Source organism: Megalopta genalis, chromosome 1 (genome assembly GCF_051020955.1).
Source record: "Megalopta genalis isolate 19385.01 chromosome 1, iyMegGena1_principal, whole genome shotgun sequence".
In the NCBI taxonomy this organism is placed as follows: Eukaryota; Metazoa; Arthropoda; class Insecta; order Hymenoptera; family Halictidae; genus Megalopta; species Megalopta genalis.
Genome location: NC_135013.1, coordinates 34255141 through 34272995, shown reverse-complemented (window position 1 = coordinate 34272995; position 17855 = coordinate 34255141). Strand labels below are relative to the sequence as shown.

Sequence of the window (17855 nt, the reverse complement as noted above, 5' to 3'; positions counted from 1 at the left end):
AGAGCCTCTTGAACAATCCTTAAGAGTATCTTGAAACCAAAAAATATTAATTTTGAGACACTATTTTCAATAATACATACCACGTAGTTCCTACTATCACGCCATTGTTCTTCTAGTCTACTTTGATATACAGATGTACAGTGAAACGTGAAACGAAGTTGACGGTATATTAATTATAGTTCTGTTTAAAGTTTCATGAAGCCACTGTCATACAGCAGTTTTATTATTTTGTAAGCAATTACAAATTAAAAAAGGTAAATTAACATACTATGCTTTCCTCTAACTTATATTTATAGTGCAATAAAAACAACAAAGTTTATGATTAAAATTAGTACAAATATATTTATTATAAACTAGTAGTATTAGATTTAGACGAATATAGTTTATGTAATCACACTTTGTTGCTTTTTTCTTTAATAGAAATAAACACCTTGTTACATGATTAATAAGCGGAGAGGAGTGAAAATGGAGCAGCGTAAAATATACACGGCTGCAATCTCTCTTCACCCGGTTTTTACACTTCAGTAGCATGCCAAAAACTTACACGGCTAAATATCTAATACATGTTGTTTTTTAAAGTGTTTCTACAATCTCTTTTTACAGAAGAAACTTTGCTCCGATACACATCGTCGATACATTTGTCTATAGAAGAAAGGAAATACCTCGTCAGAATGATCGTAGCTCGGCTAAGGTTTATCATGAACACGTTCACAGACTTCTTCGAGAGAGTATTAAAGAATTTTCATACAAATGAGTAAATAACGTTGCTCGCGAGGAAAGTAAGGGATTCACTTTTCCAGACAAACAGGCTTCTTCCACTTGCCTCGGAGGATAAATAAAGCTAGTAGTACGTGGCGTTACATTTTTAGCTCGCAGAAGTGTCTTAGCGCAAATACTTATTTAATACTCGACATTAATATTTGTTCGTAAGTCTACGCGAGCCAGAAGTGCCTCCGGGGCAACATGGAGAAATCTCGCACCGCGGGTTTCACCGTTCTCGAAGAGTGAATCCATCCGAAAAAAGTAAAATTCTATTTAAAATATGTTTCACTTAACTCTTTGCTATGTATCGAACGAACATTAATTAGAGAAAATTTACATAGTACGATGGGAGACGCTACAAGCCGCCGAGAAGATCGTAGCAAAGAATTAAGAGCGAGGAAAATAAAAAGAAATCTGTTTGGATATTCTAACGGTACGATTTCGAACGAAATTTGTCGAAGTATATCACGCAATAAAACGGTTACGTGTCGACACGCATACAATAGGACACATATAACAACAATATGGGGTACGACCACTCGGACAGAGCTGCTTATGGTAGGAGCTAGTGCGGTGTATAAACCTGGGCAAAGTAACGAACTATGGTATCCTGTTTAACTATAAATCGAACGTCGAAGGTAAGAAACAGATCAGTGCCAGGTCCAGTGAACTTTGAATTAAAAATACTGTACAAGCGTTATCCTGGCGAAAATGTACAACCTGCTTTGAGCGATCTGCTTTCTCTCGCTTGAACAAATATGATTGACGACCGATAAGACGCGTCACAGAATTCTACGTGAAAGATATAGAATTAATTAATGGTACGCACTCGGAGCTCTCGATTCTTACTATCAGAGAACATGTTAAAATGTTTTTAACGTTTTTTTCCCTCTCTTTAAGCGAACGCTTTTTCGAGCCTCGCGGAATAAGTGTTTTGCCGATGTGATGCTTTCGTTTCCAGAAATTTTCGATATTTAACTATTTTTACTTTCACTCTTGTTTTTTCGCTAGTGAAACTTCCGAAGCGAGCTCATTCAGTTGTTTCTTTACTTGAGTATGTATATGTATGTATCCATATATGCTTATATATTTATATATATATATATATATATATATATATATATATATATATATATATATATATATATATAATATATATTTATATAATATATATTTTCATGAAATAATATTGCCTGTTTATGTTTTCCGAGATTATAGATAACGAACATATTCAGTATGCACATGTACAATATGTGGTACAGTTTTTCCTTTTTTCACTAATTTCCATGAGTGGTAGTTTAATAGCTAAAATATAAACAATATATTCATTGAAATCAGCTTGCAGCGCCTCGACTGACTTTCATTCCTCCTTCTCCTCCTACATGTTCTCGTTCTCATCAGAACCAAAATTCTATAGTCTATACTTCTTATAGACACTTTCTACTTGAATATATTATATACAAGGCAGGATTAACGCCTGCTTACTTCTTACAAGCTAACATCGTACGTGTTACTTATAAACAATTTTATAGAAAATTTATGTGATAAAACAACATAATAATAGTTACTTGTGAGCACAATAAACAAATTTGTACAATTTATTATGCGCTTGCTAATATATTCCATACACCTACATGAGAGAAAATTTATACGTTCTTCCAACATTGTTTTTTCTCTAAGTGAAACAGAATGTAATGTCGCAGCAATTGGACCATTCTCCTGTTACAATTTTTTTTTCTTTGCTCACTGCATGCGAGCAAATTTCTATCTTTTCTCGTCTCTCATTGATTTCCCCATTGGTTTGCTAAAAATTCATTGCTCTAAACGCTCGGTGGCACTGATTTGATATATTTGTTAATTATTTTCGTAATTCATTATATATGTATCTGAATAGATGTACATAAATAATAATGCTTGTGCACGGTAAATGAATTTTGAACCACAATTGATAATTTTATTTACAAAAATAAAAGAATGAAGCCTTCTTCTTCTTCTCGAACAATACGACCGTAACAAAACAAATAATTTTGCATTGCACTTTTCTTTCTCATTATTGAATCGATACAGATCAAGAATAAAAGTCGGCATCACTAAGTCAATAATGTATGATACAAATAACCAAATTTTTTTACTATAATCTTATCGATATTATTCGTTCGTTCCATTCTTCAAATTATTAAGGCTGTTGTTTTCTTCATCGTCGTTTACCTAATTATCTAGTAAGCAATTAAAGTTACGATTAAAATAGATTAAGACTGGTCCAAAATTCATTGTTGTGCCACTATTCAAGTAAAGTACGCTCTCACGTGGGCAAATCAAAACTGTTCACACAACTCTAATAAATAGTGGACTAAATGTGTCCTATTGTTACGAACTTATGGCTACTTTCAATGTCTCTTTCCTACGTGTACTGGCACAAATCGATTCTTTCTCACTGCAGAAATTAAACGACCGATGTTCAGTTATTTTGTTGTCCCTCCTGTGTTTTATCGTGTTCGGATGCTTATTTCCCCTCGGAGAACTTTTCTCTCAAGCTCTTAATCTTATGGACAAAATATGTTTCCAACGATTCAGCGCACTTAAAGAACGGCGACTCTTTCGGATTGTAATAGCGACAGTTGTCGAATATCTTTGTCATGTCTCCGATGAATTCACTTAGCTTCTTGTAAGACCTATCGTTTATCCTCAAATCTATTGTTTGCAAATCTGTAAATTAGTTATTTCATTAATCGTAAAAAATATTCAGAATGTGAACACTAATCGTAGTAGATTGCGGATCTTTATATTTTTATATAAATCTAAGCAAGGAAAATAATGTATTCACTTACCCATTGGTTCCTTAATAACTTTGTAGTAGTCAGGAGCTTCGTTTGGATCCACAGGTTCCATAAATGGCCAAGCGCTTTTATGTGCCTAAACATTGCCATTTTCAATATTAATTACAAGTGAGCCAAATAGATAACAAGGATTACGTTAGTAAAGAATACTACTCGAACATACAAAACAATGCAGTATTGATCTTTAATTAATTAAAAAAAAAATGAAATTATTTTTCTTCTTGAGAAAGTCCATTGTCAATTGTTTACTTTACCTGTATTTGCTTAATTAGTTTCTTCAAGAGATCGAGGTCTTTCGCATTCAGGTTCTTCATGTTAGCAAAGTTAACAGAAGAATTTCGCTGGCAATTCGGACAAACGTATTCGTCGATATTTTCTGCTTCCGATTGAAGTATACCAACACATCGGCCGTGGAACCAATCTTGACATTTGTCACAGCATATATAAAATCTATAAATACATATACATATAAATGTCGATACAATTATCCTGTCAAAAAGTTAAAATTCGTATATAAAAAGCACAACAAAATTTGCATATGACATACTGAGATTCATCGTAAGGCTGTTTACAGAGACAATACAGTTCTTGAGTATCTCTTGCGTGTCTGCATTCGGTGCAAACAAATTCTGAAAGGGTTTTACACATTTCCTCCGTGATACCCACGCAGTCTCCGTGGAACCAGTTGTTACAGAGGTCGCATCCTACGTAAAATCTATCACGAATAATTATGATTATTTGAAAGAACAATATAGGCGTGCATTATGAAATAAATTTGTGTTTTAATGTCTCACTTTGTCTCATCGTAAGGTGTTCTGCACAAACAATACAACTTTTCTTTTTTAATTCTATTAGGAGTAGTTGCAGTCGATGCACCTGGTGGCGTGGTACTACTTCCTTGCGCTTTATATTTCTTTGGCCTTCCTCCTCTGTTCGGAGGACTAACTTGTTGAGCTACCTGAGCATTGGCTTTGCGCTTTGCACTACCCACTTTGACTTCGTCCTGCTTGTGTCTCTCTGCTTTTGTTCTCGATGCCAATTCTGCTGACAAATCCTTCTGTAACCAAACGAATGATATATACCAAGTGAAATAAAAAGGAATTCTAACAGTATTTAGGACAACCTACTTGAATGTCTATTTGCAATTCTTTTTCTAATAGTGCTCTCTTTTTGAGGATGTCCTTCTTAAGTAGTTCTTTATGTCTAAATAACAAGACTTGCATTCGAGAATGTACTTGTTGCTTTCTTCTTAACTCCTGACTGTCTTTCAACTTTGCTGCACGATTTTTGGGCGTCGTCTCGCTCTCAGATTGTTCGACTTTTATTACTCTATGCAAAACAGTCATTAATTACACACTAGTAATAATTAATAAATAATTACCTATTTTAATGTTAACTTACTTTGGTGTTTCACGGTTTTCCTGTTTTATCGCGGGCTTCTTTCTCGGCGTTTCCCAGTCGGTATCCTGGTCATTCGTTGAGGATTGTGTACTGGTCGGCGTAGTTGGTGTTGGAATGTTAGAAGGTGCTGGTCTTTTACGTGATGGAACACGCGGCGTTGTAACCGTGGGCGTAGTGTGAGTTTGATTGGTGGCTACGGAATTCTCTACACTGCCTTTCATTTGCTTCTCTTGGTATCGTTGTAGCTGCAGTAGCTTCTCCTCTATTTCTGGATTCAGATTCTCTTGTTTCAAAGCATTTTTAATAGCTGCAAAGATTAACGATTGCTGTCACATGAAATTATAATATGAGAGACTAAAGAACTAAATTATCGACTAGCAACTAACTTTGTTGTATATAGTCGGGTGTTAAAATAAATTTATTGCCTGAGGAGTCGCTTCCTTCCTTTAGAGTTTGCAATGGTTGTTGACCATTGGCTACGTTTGTTTTCTGTGACTCCTCTTCGGAGGGTACATTCGGTTGCCCAACTTGTTGGACAACTACTTTAGGTTTCTCAGTTGTTGCTGGAAGCTCTGGAATGCTTTCTGTTCCTGTTTGCGATTCTACCGAGTTTAAATATATCATGAAGGAGGTACACGTTGCATTTTAAGAGAACATCTTCACGAGGGTAAGCAGCTGAACAAAAACGGTGGTAGCAAACGTGTTAGGGTATAGGAAATTAATGATACAAACCAGTTGCAGCTGTAGGTGAAACAACTGGTTGCTGCGCGGTCTGAGTCTTTCCGGCTGGAGTAGCGGGAGTATTTACTGTTGTTGAGCTTTGAGAGCTTTGAAGAGCTTGTTGGCTGTTCGGTGCTGGTTGAACAGCCAAATAAATTTTCGTAGGCCCTAGTACACCTTGTTTCCCTGTAGTAGCTTGAGCTGAGCAGAATTGTGGATCGTTAAAATCATATTATATTAAATATGTATACAATATATTTAATATCGAACCTTTGAGCAGTTGTTGCTTCACTTGTTGCTGCACCATTGCGAGTTGCTGCGGTGTAAAATCTGCACCTTGTAATCCCTGTAAGACTATACGAGGTCCTTGAGTAGTTTGAATGACTTGAGCTGTAACGCACTTGATGACAGTGCCAGGTGGTTGACCAGCTAATAAAGATGCCTCCACACTACCAGGTGCTGGAGCAGTAGAAGTTTGATTAGATGCGGTCGTGTTGGTCACACTTGCATTTGTAGTCGCATTGCTGCTGACAGTACTGTTTGTTGTTTCCGTAGATTGTGTTCCCGTCGTTGTTGCTGTCGTTGTTTGAGCAGTTTGTAACGCAGGAACTGAACGCAAGAAAGAATCAGTTAATATTAAACAACAATTTCTCAGAATATCTCCTACTAAATATATAATAATAATTATATATATAATTATTATATTATGTAATAATAAATATATATATATATATATATTATATTTATAATAATAAATATATTATTTATTATATTATTTTTATAATAATATTATATTATTATATAATAATTATATATATAATAATAAAATAATATCTCCTACTAATTGAAAGAAACAAACCTTGTTGCTTATTTGGCGTGATAGTATTTTTAACTATAATGCTACTATTCGCTGAATTTAAATGCACAATTTGATTGCCCGTAGGTGTACTGCGAATCACCACTTGATGGCCACCGATTGTCGTTAATTGAGCTTTGCCTGTTGCAAGTTGCTGAGCCAGATTCGCATTAGTGACTACTATTTGATTTCCACTGATCACTTGCCCGCTAGTAGATAGAACCTGCACATTAATAATGCATTAATATTTCTGCACAATACAATTATAATTTACAGTTTATGAAGGCATCGATTTTAGCGTACTTGTGCACCCTGTACAAGTTGACCAGTGTTAGCCACCACAATAGCATTTTTTGTTGCTGTTGTAGGTGTAGCAATCGCTACAGTTGTTGCGGGACGTTGCGCAGCCTGTTGAGACTGCGCTTGTGGTTGCTGCGACGCCTGTACTTGTTGCGTTGCATTTGCTGCCGCTTTAGTTGGACTAGTTTTGCCAGCTGTAGCGTTAGCCGTTGTAGCCGCTTTGGTTGCACTTGTTGTAGTTGCTGATTTTGTCTGGAAACATATTTTATAATGTATTAAGTTATTCTAATACTTTAATATTTTTATATTATAACAAACTTTACCGGTGTAGTTGAGCTATTTGCAGCAGTTTGTGCTGGGGCAGTTGTAATCGCTTGACCAGTATTCAACACATGCAGTTTTCCATCAGGCATTTGTACCAATTGTTGACCAGGCATTAAACCACGAACTTGAAGCTTGCCGTCCGGACCTCTTAAAATCTGTACTTTTTGTTGAATTTGTTGCACAGGAGCTACTTTATGGTAAACAAAAGATTGACGAAATAAAGATTTCAAGATTATATCAAGATTATCATAACATTAAACTAAAACAGTACCTGCTTGCCCAGAAACTTTAATCAACGACTGCTGATTTCCAGTTTGCAATTGTGTCTTGGGCAAAATGCTTGTAGGCCCGGAAACAACTTTCGTTGTGCCATCAGCCGCTATTGAAAATAAAAATCAAATATTGAACAGATATAAATCTATTTCAAATACATTTCTTGTAAATATACTAATATTTATTAATATTTACATTTTGTCATGTAAATGCGCCTCGTTCCGATGAACGTCTTGTTTTGCGTAGGTGTTGTCAGAAGAGAAGTCAGTTGAGATTTTGTTCCACTATTTGGATTTGCTGGTATCGCGACCTTCGAAACTAATTTCACTGTGCCATCTGTGATAAATATCGAATCATTGTAATTTCACAAATTCGCCAGCACCGCATTTGTAAGTTGAATTAACAAAAATGGATCTTACCGTGAGCAGAGTTGGTGGTAACTTTAACAAGTTGCGTAGACGTAGCAGAGTTAGCTGGACTTTTCAGGGTCTCCAAAGCTCTCTTCTGTTGATGGGCAGCTCTCTGCATACGCAACTGTTGTTCCATTTTCTCCTTGATCTCCTCCGGTGTTGCTTTACCACTAACAAGTTGGTCACCCAACCCTGTGGTCGATCCTGCATTTCTGTTAGAACCAGCACCTGCAGATTGTGGCTGACCCGATCGACTCCTAGTAATAATCTGGGCATTAGCCTTCTCTAACCTGGAGAGGACACACATCAAGCGGAGGGTTAGTATCAGATGGTGTTAAACAGGGATAGGTCAGTCATTGAGTGATTTTATCAGGTGAAAGTGTCAGGTGCTGAATGCAACTTGTATTATCACACTGATTGCCATGTCACTGCTTCAATGTTATCTAATTTTCATGATCGCTGAATTGGCAGCCAACGTGTTAAGTTTTATTATTATCGAGTTATCCAGAAAATGTAGTCGAAAGAAGTAATCAATGTGAAGATAGTTTTAAAAGTTGACTAAAATTGTTAGTTATTTTGTACTGGCATACCTGTCACCGTATTGTTTAATTTCCCACAATTCTAATTTATCTTCATCAACCCACTCCTCTGTAACTTGTGGCTCTGTGCTTTGTGGCGATTCTGGTCGTTTTCTTTTTCTAAGACCGCTTCTTATGGACGTTACCTCTGTGAAATGTAAAAATTTATATCGAGATCGTAGCAATATCATCGATCTACTCATTATACAAACCTCTGATTTGTTTAGGCAGTTCCAAAGGTATAACAACCTTCCTGCGTAAGTACTGTGTTTTATCTAGAAATTGGCCAACATGACGATGCTTGAGTATTTCTAACGACATGATTTCTGTGTCCGTTGTAATCTGGTGTTTGCCATCCGTGGATAACGGCTTTGTGGCCATGTCGTCCCATCGAAGACAGGCCCATAATATTCTTAACTGCAGAGCTGCCGCGGACAGTGATTTGATTCCCACTGTTCGGTATAACCAACATGTTTTAAAAAGAGGTCTGGGACATGGATATGGCCAAACAGACATGTTTGCCTGTAATAAAACTCGTGTTAGCCGGATACGCGAACTTTCCTACCGTTGATAGCAATATAATCAAGTATACCTTAGCCACATGATGGAATCCATGAACTGGCATTCGTCCACCGACTCTAGCCAATTTTCGTAACTCGTGTTGCGGAAGCAATAATATACTACGATGCTTATTCTTTGTGCAAAATGTGGAACACAACGGATACTTGACAGGGGTACGTTTCTTTTTCCTATCTGCTAAAGAAATTGAAACTTTCTTCAAGTAAATCTTTCCCTCGGTTGAAACAGCGCTGTAAACTCTTTCTGTGCCATCTGCATTCAATTCTTTGGCAACAGTACTCCTCTGCACGGTTCTGCCTCTTCGATTGACAATCGTGGTCTTCTGTCCCGTGCTATTAACATAACAATATCGTTGAATTAAACTCAATCTCCACATGCTAGTGTAATAAAAAAAAAACAAAAAAAACGGAAAATTATATTCATTACCTAGTTTTAACTTCAGATGAAAAGGAAACTGAATTTTTAGAAGATGTGTTTTCCTTCATACTCTGTACTACACCGTCTACAGTCTTTACAGTTTGCTGTGTCGTAGTTACCGTAGTAGTTGTGACCACACTACTCGTTGTAGTTGTCACCACATCTACGTTTCCTGAACTCGCGTCGTTGTCCGCTTTCTGATTAGGTTCGACTTTCATTTTCTTCGCAGGCGGTGAAGTTACGTCTCGGACTACGTTGGTAGCTGGTGTTTCTTCCTTGCAGTGCGTCGCCAACGCCACCGCGGACTCCAGATCCTTTTTAATTGCTTCTTTGCTCTCGTCACTGCCTTCTATTTTAAGTGTACTCTGTTGTGCTTGTGCGGTGGTCGTATTAACCACTAAAGCGGCCGACGACTGATTATTATTCAAAGCATTGGCCTTTCTTAACAGTGAAATAAGATCGCGTTTTAATCTGGCCTTCTGAAGACATATAGGGGAATAACATGTAGATGTTAAACTCTGCGTTGTACTGCCGATCTTCCCGGGTGGAGTCGTCATATTGCAATATCGCGAATAACAATTTGTGTTCTTGGTGAGTCTCATGATATTTGCGTACTGCGCTTTGTCATGCTGAATACGCTTTCCTATTACAGCCAGCATCTCTCTTGCCGACGTAGATATCGTTTTACTAGGTTGCTTTCCAGTGAGTATACTTTGCAGAGTATGTTCGCCACCGTCCGTATCGCTTTCTTCGTTATTTTCAATATCTACTTCGGATTCTCCATCAGTCTTTTGACTCGCAGATTGATTCTGCTGCTCTTTTGATTTCTCCTGAAAAAACAACTACATATTAATTCGAGAAGAAAAAATAATAAAATATAACTAGATGCTTGAAGTTCAGTAGACTCCTTCTGCCAACGTTATATTTACACTAACAGTCTGTAATAATCTCCTTTCCTCCAGAAGCTTCAAGTGTGTTCTACGCGCTAGGAAATCGTCAATCCTAGATTTTTTCGCAATTTTTGGATAATGGAGTCTCCCGTTAGTAGTCAGTGCTTTAGTGATGTCGATTTCCTCGAATTCTTTGATCGGAGTGAAAACCTTTTCGATTTTTATACCTGCTAAGACTGTAACAAATAAAATAAATTATTAATATATAGTTTATGCACGAAACTAAAATCTGTTTTACAATACGTACATGACAAATGCATTTTTGATTCTTGTTTAACTGATTTGGAATCTGTTTCCTCTGTCTTTGTGGTTGTGTCCGCATTCTTCTTGTCCTCAATCGGTTCAGACTTTACATCTTCTGCTTTGCATTCTTGTTTCACCGACGTATCCATACCATCTTTGGAGGATTCTTCCTCCTTGATCTCCTTCTTAATCTCTACTTCTGCGTTTTCTTCCTTCTTCGATGGGCAATATTCCTTAATCAAAAAATCGTACGTGGGAGGATCCAAAGCTAATATCTTCAGTCCCTCTTGATCTCTGATTTGCACCATGACTTTTTGTGGACCCATTCGTAGACCTAATTTCGTCATATCGGAGAGTTTGTAGCGGCGACTAGCAGATACCCATAGCCAACCGCCTTGTCCGTGGATTCTGTACTCTTCCCCTTTCTGCTTCCATACTTGATGTTTCAAGCCTAATGTGTATTTTACAAAATTAAACAAACGGTTCCGTTCCTCTTCGTCCTCCCTCTCCTTCTTGTCTTTCTTATCCTGACGCTTCTTCTCTTCTCTTTCGAGAGCCGTTACTCTTTGCAACTTCACATGTCCAAGCTGATCGTGCCATACGCTAGCAAACACTACTGACTTGATGCACGCCTGCAATACAATGAGAGCTCGCGCAAAGTCTCTGGGATTTATGCATGCGCCTACTGCCGTGGTCCAAGGTTTACGTAGAAGAGGCCAATTGGTGTGCATGTATGGTGCTTGAATGCTACTTTCAAGTTGGAGGATCGTTTGACGGAGCGTACTAACTAGAAGAGCTCGGGTTCCAGTTAAACTTCCCACCCATTTGAACTCAGAAGCCTGAGTGAGCGAGAATTTATGTGATAAGTGTCTCTTCTTGTCGCGTTCCTCATTGCGCTGTGCTTTGTTCAGAGCAATAGGATTGGTGCTGTACTGGTTCACATACGACTTGAAGTTGTTATCCATTCCCAACTTGAATAGGTGAGTACCAGAAGCTATTTGGTGGGCTTTCTGCCTTGTTAATCGTGTACCGTCTCCCTCTTCTTTTAAACTTTTGTCCAACTTTTCTAATTCTTCTTTCGATATTTGTGTACCGGGACGTCTCTTTAAATCGTCCATATTAAATGTTCTAGGCTGTAAAGACCCCGTTTTTGATCTCGTTACGATCGTATGCTTCTTACCTGTGGAATTAATAAACTCGTCAAGTAATGAAATCATATTTTACCGAACACATGAAATTGTATAACATACCATCTTTGCCGATTTTCGAGATACCGTCTTCCCCTTCCAAAGCCTCTTCATCGATTTCTTCAGAGGATGAAGTAGATGTTTTTACATTTTTATTCGCTGCATCTAAATCAGTATCTACGCTATCTACTTCTACATTTTCTGCAACCACTTCGGGAGCATTTTCTTTTGTAGATGACTCTTCAGCTGGCTTTGCGTCTTGTTGATCTGTTACAGCTGCAAGCTGTGCTTCAAGAGAGTCCGAACCCTCGTGTATTCTACGCACCATATCCTCAGCTTCTTGTCTCTGCTTTTCTTTTTTATCTTCTTCCTCTTTCTCTTGCTTTTCCTGTCGTTCTTTTTGCAATTTCATTATGAGACCTAAAAGAATTGAGATGTTGAATCTTCTTGGAAATTCATGGACACATACATATAGAAAAAGATATACTTGAACTTACTATTTTCTACTTCTAGATACGATTTCTTGTTACCCTTAAACTGATTAGTAATTGATTCTGTGAGTTCCATTTGTCGTACAATTTCATCTTTGTAATCTGATAATTCACGATATAGTGCAACTTCCATTTCGGTACGATCTAATGTAAGCAATAATTCGTCCAATTGTAAAGGCGTGCTATAATACCAAACCTCACCATTGTCGCTTTCGCTGTAATGAATATGACGATTACAATATTAACACAGAAAGAATATTTGAGCAATACACCAAATTTTTCGATCACTTGTGACTTACACAAAAACTCTTCTAGCAAGAAACCAATATTTTCTGCCATGCCTATCAAATCCTAAATGTTCCTGACGACATAGTGAACCATTCTTCTCAACATCAGGTATACAATCCGCAACACCAGATACTTTATGAGCTTTACATGTACTACATTGCCAATCCTCTGTAGGAACATCGACTAATGGAGGTTCAACGCATTCTAAATGAAAAACTGCTGGGCAGGTTTCACAACATAACAAATCTCCCAAACGGTGACAAACTCTGCAGTGGTCGTCATAATGCATATTCCCTACGAAAGCAAATTTAATATGAAGAAAGAAAAATTTGTTAAAGAGAAAGAAAAATGATAAACTTTACAGCATGGACACATTCATTTTTCCTGCTGATTTAATAAAGTATTTCTGTTAGATAAACGTGGTAAAATTACATGAAATATTGTATAAAATATACCTTCATGTAGCAGATCTTCTCTTACAGGATTTGTGATTAAAAACTGATCTGTTAAAAATTGAAGCACTTTGATTCTGTCCTCGATGGAGGTAAATGGGTATTCGCAAGTCGATAAAATTTGTAGAATATTTTCATCAAAACACTTGTCGCTTTCTACATAAGAACGTAGCACTTCTGGCCAAGACATAGGATCCACAAAATACAAACTAACGTTTACGGAGTCTTTTTGATCAAGGGGACCAAAGTGTGTCTGCTGAGAATCCTCTTCCCTAAGAAGAGCTTTGATTAGCATGGTATGTATCTCCGCCAGTAAGTTGGTTTGATCCTCGCAAATAAGGGCAGCACAGAAATCCTCAAACCTAAAGGCCGATAAGCGTACCAGTGTACGAAAGTGTCTTAACACTTCGTAGATCGATAAAGATGGCATAACATATTCCTTAGGGACTAGTAGGTCGTCCGAAGATTTAGGTAGGGTCAATGCTGGCAATTCCCTATTTTGAAGCCATAGCGGTTCTGGGCTCGGCGGCCTTTGTTGACTCAGCAATGTTTTACGGGGAGTGCCACTGGTGGTACTATAACTAGAGAGGGAAAAGTCACTGTCACTCGATGGATCTGGTTCTTCTATACTTTCTGATGACTCCACATCGCTTTGCAGAGGGTCTTCTTCTACTTCACTCTTTTCACTGGATTCGTCGCCGAAATCCGATCCGTAATGGTATTCAGAATCGTTATAATCAACATTAGTATTGTAACCTCGGCGATGATACACTCCAGAACCTGAGTGGCCACCCTTACGCGAATGTCTTTCTCTGGGTCCCCGTGATTTTCGAGTCCTGGTGCTTCGCCTGCTCTCCTCGCTTTCAACTGGTGACGACGGCCTCGATGGTGTTGGCGTGCTCGGTTGTGAGTTTGGCGTTTCCGAACCCTTGTTTTGCAAATATTTTGGCTTCTTCATCAGATGATACTGAAACTTTTTCGGCCTTTCCATGACCACCGACTTGGGGGGTCGGCCCCGTCTCTTCGACCCTCTCCCCGTCATTGTCCGTCACGCACTGTCAACGAAATGGCACTTACTTAACACGTGGTTTGTGAAAACGCGCGCTTGTAAACAAATACAAATGACACCGTAGCAATGAAATGGAACTCATGTTTGTACTCTGATCTTTGCGCCATTTTTCGGCTACGGTCACGTGACCAAACACAATTCTTTCATGATCAACTGCTTGATACGATCTCGCGTGGCTTCTATTTTCCTATCGACGAACGACGATCACCCGCCCACAATAATAAAAACCCGATTTTCCAACCGATAACGACGAAACTATGTACGGAAAATCATTCACTGACGCGAGTGTAAAGGGTATTTACAATATCGAATCCTTTAAGAGAGCGCCGTTCCAATTGGTTCATTGAATCGCCGCCATGTCTGGCCTCGAACGCATCTACTTAAAATCTAGACGAAATCTTCGATGAAATTTCCTCGTTCGCTGTTCGGAATAATCTACGGCTCGATCGCATCCCCTGCGATCGTGTTTCAATGGGATTCATGCGATTTGGGAACCGTTTGATCGCTTTTTAATTTCTCACGAAACGTACGGAAGATCCAATCGCTTTCACCGTAACTACACAAAATCCTGTCAGATCAACAATAGGTGGCGACATGCGCGGTTGGAAAAACGCGTATTCTAACCGCACTTCCGATAAAAACCTTCGCTTTTTCCTCGTTCTGTTTCCTTCCCTTTGCGTCCGTTCACACGTATTTTAATTCACCGGAGTTTTTACGGGCCACAAATCGTGCAGCTACATAATTCGTGAACCCAATTACACGAATTCTCTGTTACCCGCAAGAGAGAAATCTAACCTTAGTTCGAGAGAAGCTTCGACAGAGGACACCACCTGACCTCCAATTTCTCGTATCTCGTTATGTCGGTACAGATTTTTTTAACATGTACCATCGTATCAATTAAAAATTATCATGTTTTTTAATAGAGAACATTTTCGACATGTTTGTCGGGTAAATTTTTCAATCATTCATTTGTGGCGTTTTTCAGAGAAACAAGCGACTAACGCGACATCTTCGACGTTCGAAACAAGAATTGTGTAATGTTCAAACTCGAATCTCGTACTGTCTATTCAATTCTTATAAAAGTCACAATTATCGATGCTTTCCGTTTGTACATACTCAATTATATTATACAAAATTAAGAATTCTATTTAAGAGTTAAATATGTAAACTTAAAAAACGTGCATAAGAATGGAAACAATTGATATATTACACGAATAATCCCTATTAATACCACAAATAAAATTTTACTTATAGATAAACATATATAAACGTTTCAACAACAAAATCATAACTCACAAGTGCAGTTAAAAGACATCAATAATTTCTAGTAATGCTTGCATTGACATTTTACTATTCCTGTTTCCTTAACTACTTTGATACCTTCGCATTAAAAAGAAATGAAGAACTTGTTTCTTTGGATCGAATAATTCGTTGAACACGTAAACATAATTTTGCGATCTATCATGTGGAGGTTAGATGTAAAAATTTGAATTGGAGCAACGAGATTTCTGCATCATATAATTTTACGAAGAGTTACGGCGCCATCTTTGAAAGCGGATGTCGGCGTTGGTCAGTGGTTGTTGGAAAGTCGGCAGCGGCGACACAGGGATACAGGATCGAGATGGTGACAGGTGGTGGGGGATGAAAGAAAAATGGCTGTCTAACGAAAATCGAGAAATACAAAAGACGAGCGAGAGTGTGATGATCAATTGTGAGCACGAATTATTGTTTTTTTTACGAATTAACGAACGCCGAGACGAGCGAAATGCGCAATGAAATGGCGATGTACGCCTTAAAACCGGTTGTCACTCTTCCGGACACGTTGCATCACTCGAAAACGATGTACCAAATGCGAAATATTCACAAGGAACGATCCAGGGACGACCATACGGAAGCCGTGGACAAGATCGTGCCTGATATCACAGAGCAGGTTATCAGCTTTTTGAAGGTTTTCATCATTTCTGTTCCTCATTCCGGCACGAAGACGCGCATTACGCTAATTATACTAAAATCGAATGGTTTTTTACTCACGCTTCGATCGTGCATGGTAGCTTCGAGCCTTTCCTCTGTCTCGAGCTTGTTGTGCATGACTCCTCCCAAAATTTCCACAAGCACTAATCACGATCGACCGGGAATATGGTTCTACAGGCTTGATCGATGCGTGCCCCTCCAATTTTTCGTCTAACAGGACACTACCGCGGCTACCGTGCACGAAAAATTCGGTTCGGTCAAAGGATAAGCGGGAAACGCGGAGATAATTATTATAGAAGAAGGGCAAGCTTACTAAATTAGAACTGCACTGAAAGCTACAAAGTACAGTTGTATAACCAAACACACAGAAAACGTAACCCACTGTTATGTGTGCACCATGTAGCTGTTTACTGGTCTCAATCAACAATGTTACTGGTCAACTGTCAAATCTATAATCCATGACTCTTGTACCTTTTTTTCAGAAAAATTTTTTGCCATCATGCATCCATCACAAATGTACAGTGGATGAAAAAAGTATTTGGACAGTCAGATTTTTTGCAGTAATGTAAACTGGAATTCTAGCATATTTGTGTGTGTGTTTTTAATGATTTGTTATATACAGAAATAATTTACTAGTTTATAGAAACACTAGTAATTTGTCATTGATAAATAATGTGAAAAGAACAAAAATTATGTAATTAAAAAAGTATTAACACACTCTACATTTGTGTAGTTTCATATACTCGGGGAACATTGTGAAGTTGTTGCTGCAATGCATAGCGATATAACTGTTGCACATGTAATAAAACCATATTTTATTTCAGAGTCCATTACCGGAATATAGTTTGTTGGAAGAAAGACAGGAGAAAATACTGGCTCAGCTTGCGGATCTCAAGAAACAGGTTTTAATCCTATGTAATTTATTAAAGCAAACCAATCAGACTGCAGTGGTTGATAAAAGCAACGAAAGTCAGGTAGTACTCCATTAATCAATTTTTTAAAACACAGAATTACAACCATAATATATTGCTATTAATTTTCTTAGGATGCAGTGGACGTAAACTTTGTCATAAATGTGAACCCAAAAATGGTTCCTTACTCCACATTAGCTTTACAACGAGTGTGGATGGACACCGATATTAGAGTACAAACTTATGTTCACTCGAGTATCAATGAAGAAGTTCCTCCATTTGATCAGTCAGTTTCACAGTTTCCTAGGAAAAATCTTATCAAGTTACAATTGATCTGGAAAGATGGTAAAATTTATTTATAAGAGCAGTTTAAGCGATCTTGAGTAAATGCATTTTTATGCATATTTTTATTTACAGTTGCAGATCTTGAACTTGTAACTGGCCTACATGGTTACACCATAAACGGTGAAATCAATTTTTTAAGATACATTAGTAGGCTAATAAGCTCACATAATTATGAGAACTCCATGTGCCCAGAAAATGTAAATAGAATTGACTCGATATTAGATTTGTGCCACTCGATACATTTTCAAAGTACATTGAAGAAAAAGCAGGAATTACTTTCATTATTAGTTGATAAGTTAAATAATTTGTCTGATGAAACGGAGCCTGATATAGCAGACATTGCAGTATGGAGCACAATTAAACAAGTCTTTCCGAAATGTCCGCCAATACTCGAAAAGTGGTTCGCAACTTGTGAGAAACGTTTTTATCAATAAACATTTTGTACTATGTATATATTCGATTCCTTAATTTCGGAGGTCAGAAGTACAATA

General features: G+C 37.8%; 2 protein-coding genes across 10 annotated transcripts; one reads left to right on the top strand and one right to left on the bottom strand.

Annotated features, from left to right (window-relative positions):
• Positions 1–273: 273 nt before the first annotated feature.
• Positions 274–16456, bottom strand: E(bx) (nucleosome-remodeling factor subunit NURF301 E(bx)). Of its 7 annotated transcripts, none has more exons than XM_033466113.2 (27): positions 16169–16456; positions 13072–14123; positions 12628–12910; positions 12335–12543; positions 11901–12257; positions 10655–11830; positions 10393–10583; positions 9467–10287; positions 9054–9372; positions 8674–8983; positions 8474–8609; positions 7893–8173; positions 7669–7809; positions 7472–7579; positions 7200–7390; positions 6880–7128; positions 6580–6799; positions 5991–6329; positions 5733–5921; positions 5387–5602; positions 5001–5307; positions 4727–4928; positions 4394–4656; positions 4147–4314; positions 3854–4049; positions 3591–3675; positions 274–3468 (listed from the first exon to the last, which is right to left on the bottom strand). In XM_033466113.2, the coding sequence occupies exons 2-27, from the start codon at positions 14108–14110 to the stop codon at positions 3266–3268; spliced, it is 8199 nt and encodes a 2732-aa protein (XP_033322004.1). In that variant the 5' UTR covers positions 14111–14123; positions 16169–16456; the 3' UTR covers positions 274–3265. The 7 variants fall into 7 exon arrangements, with proteins under 7 accessions (XP_033322004.1, XP_033322007.1, XP_033322006.1 ...); XM_033466116.2 differs by lacking the exon at positions 16169–16456 and adding an exon at positions 14933–14951; XM_033466115.2 differs by lacking the exon at positions 16169–16456 and adding an exon at positions 14780–14914.
• On the top strand, positions 15663–17815 carry LOC117218063 (aminoacyl tRNA synthetase complex-interacting multifunctional protein 2-like). 3 transcript variants are annotated; one of them, XM_033466124.2, is made up of 4 exons: positions 15663–16085; positions 16933–17082; positions 17154–17364; positions 17437–17815. In XM_033466124.2, exons 1-4 carry the CDS (start codon positions 15903–15905, stop codon positions 17796–17798), a joined length of 906 nt encoding a protein of 301 aa, XP_033322015.2. In that variant the 5' UTR covers positions 15663–15902; the 3' UTR covers positions 17799–17815. The 3 variants fall into 3 exon arrangements, with proteins under 3 accessions (XP_033322015.2, XP_033322016.2, XP_033322017.2); XM_033466125.2 differs by having other exon boundaries at positions 15695–16067; XM_033466126.2 differs by lacking the exon at positions 15663–16085 and adding an exon at positions 16520–16543.
• The last annotated feature ends 40 nt before the right edge of the window (positions 17816–17855 follow it).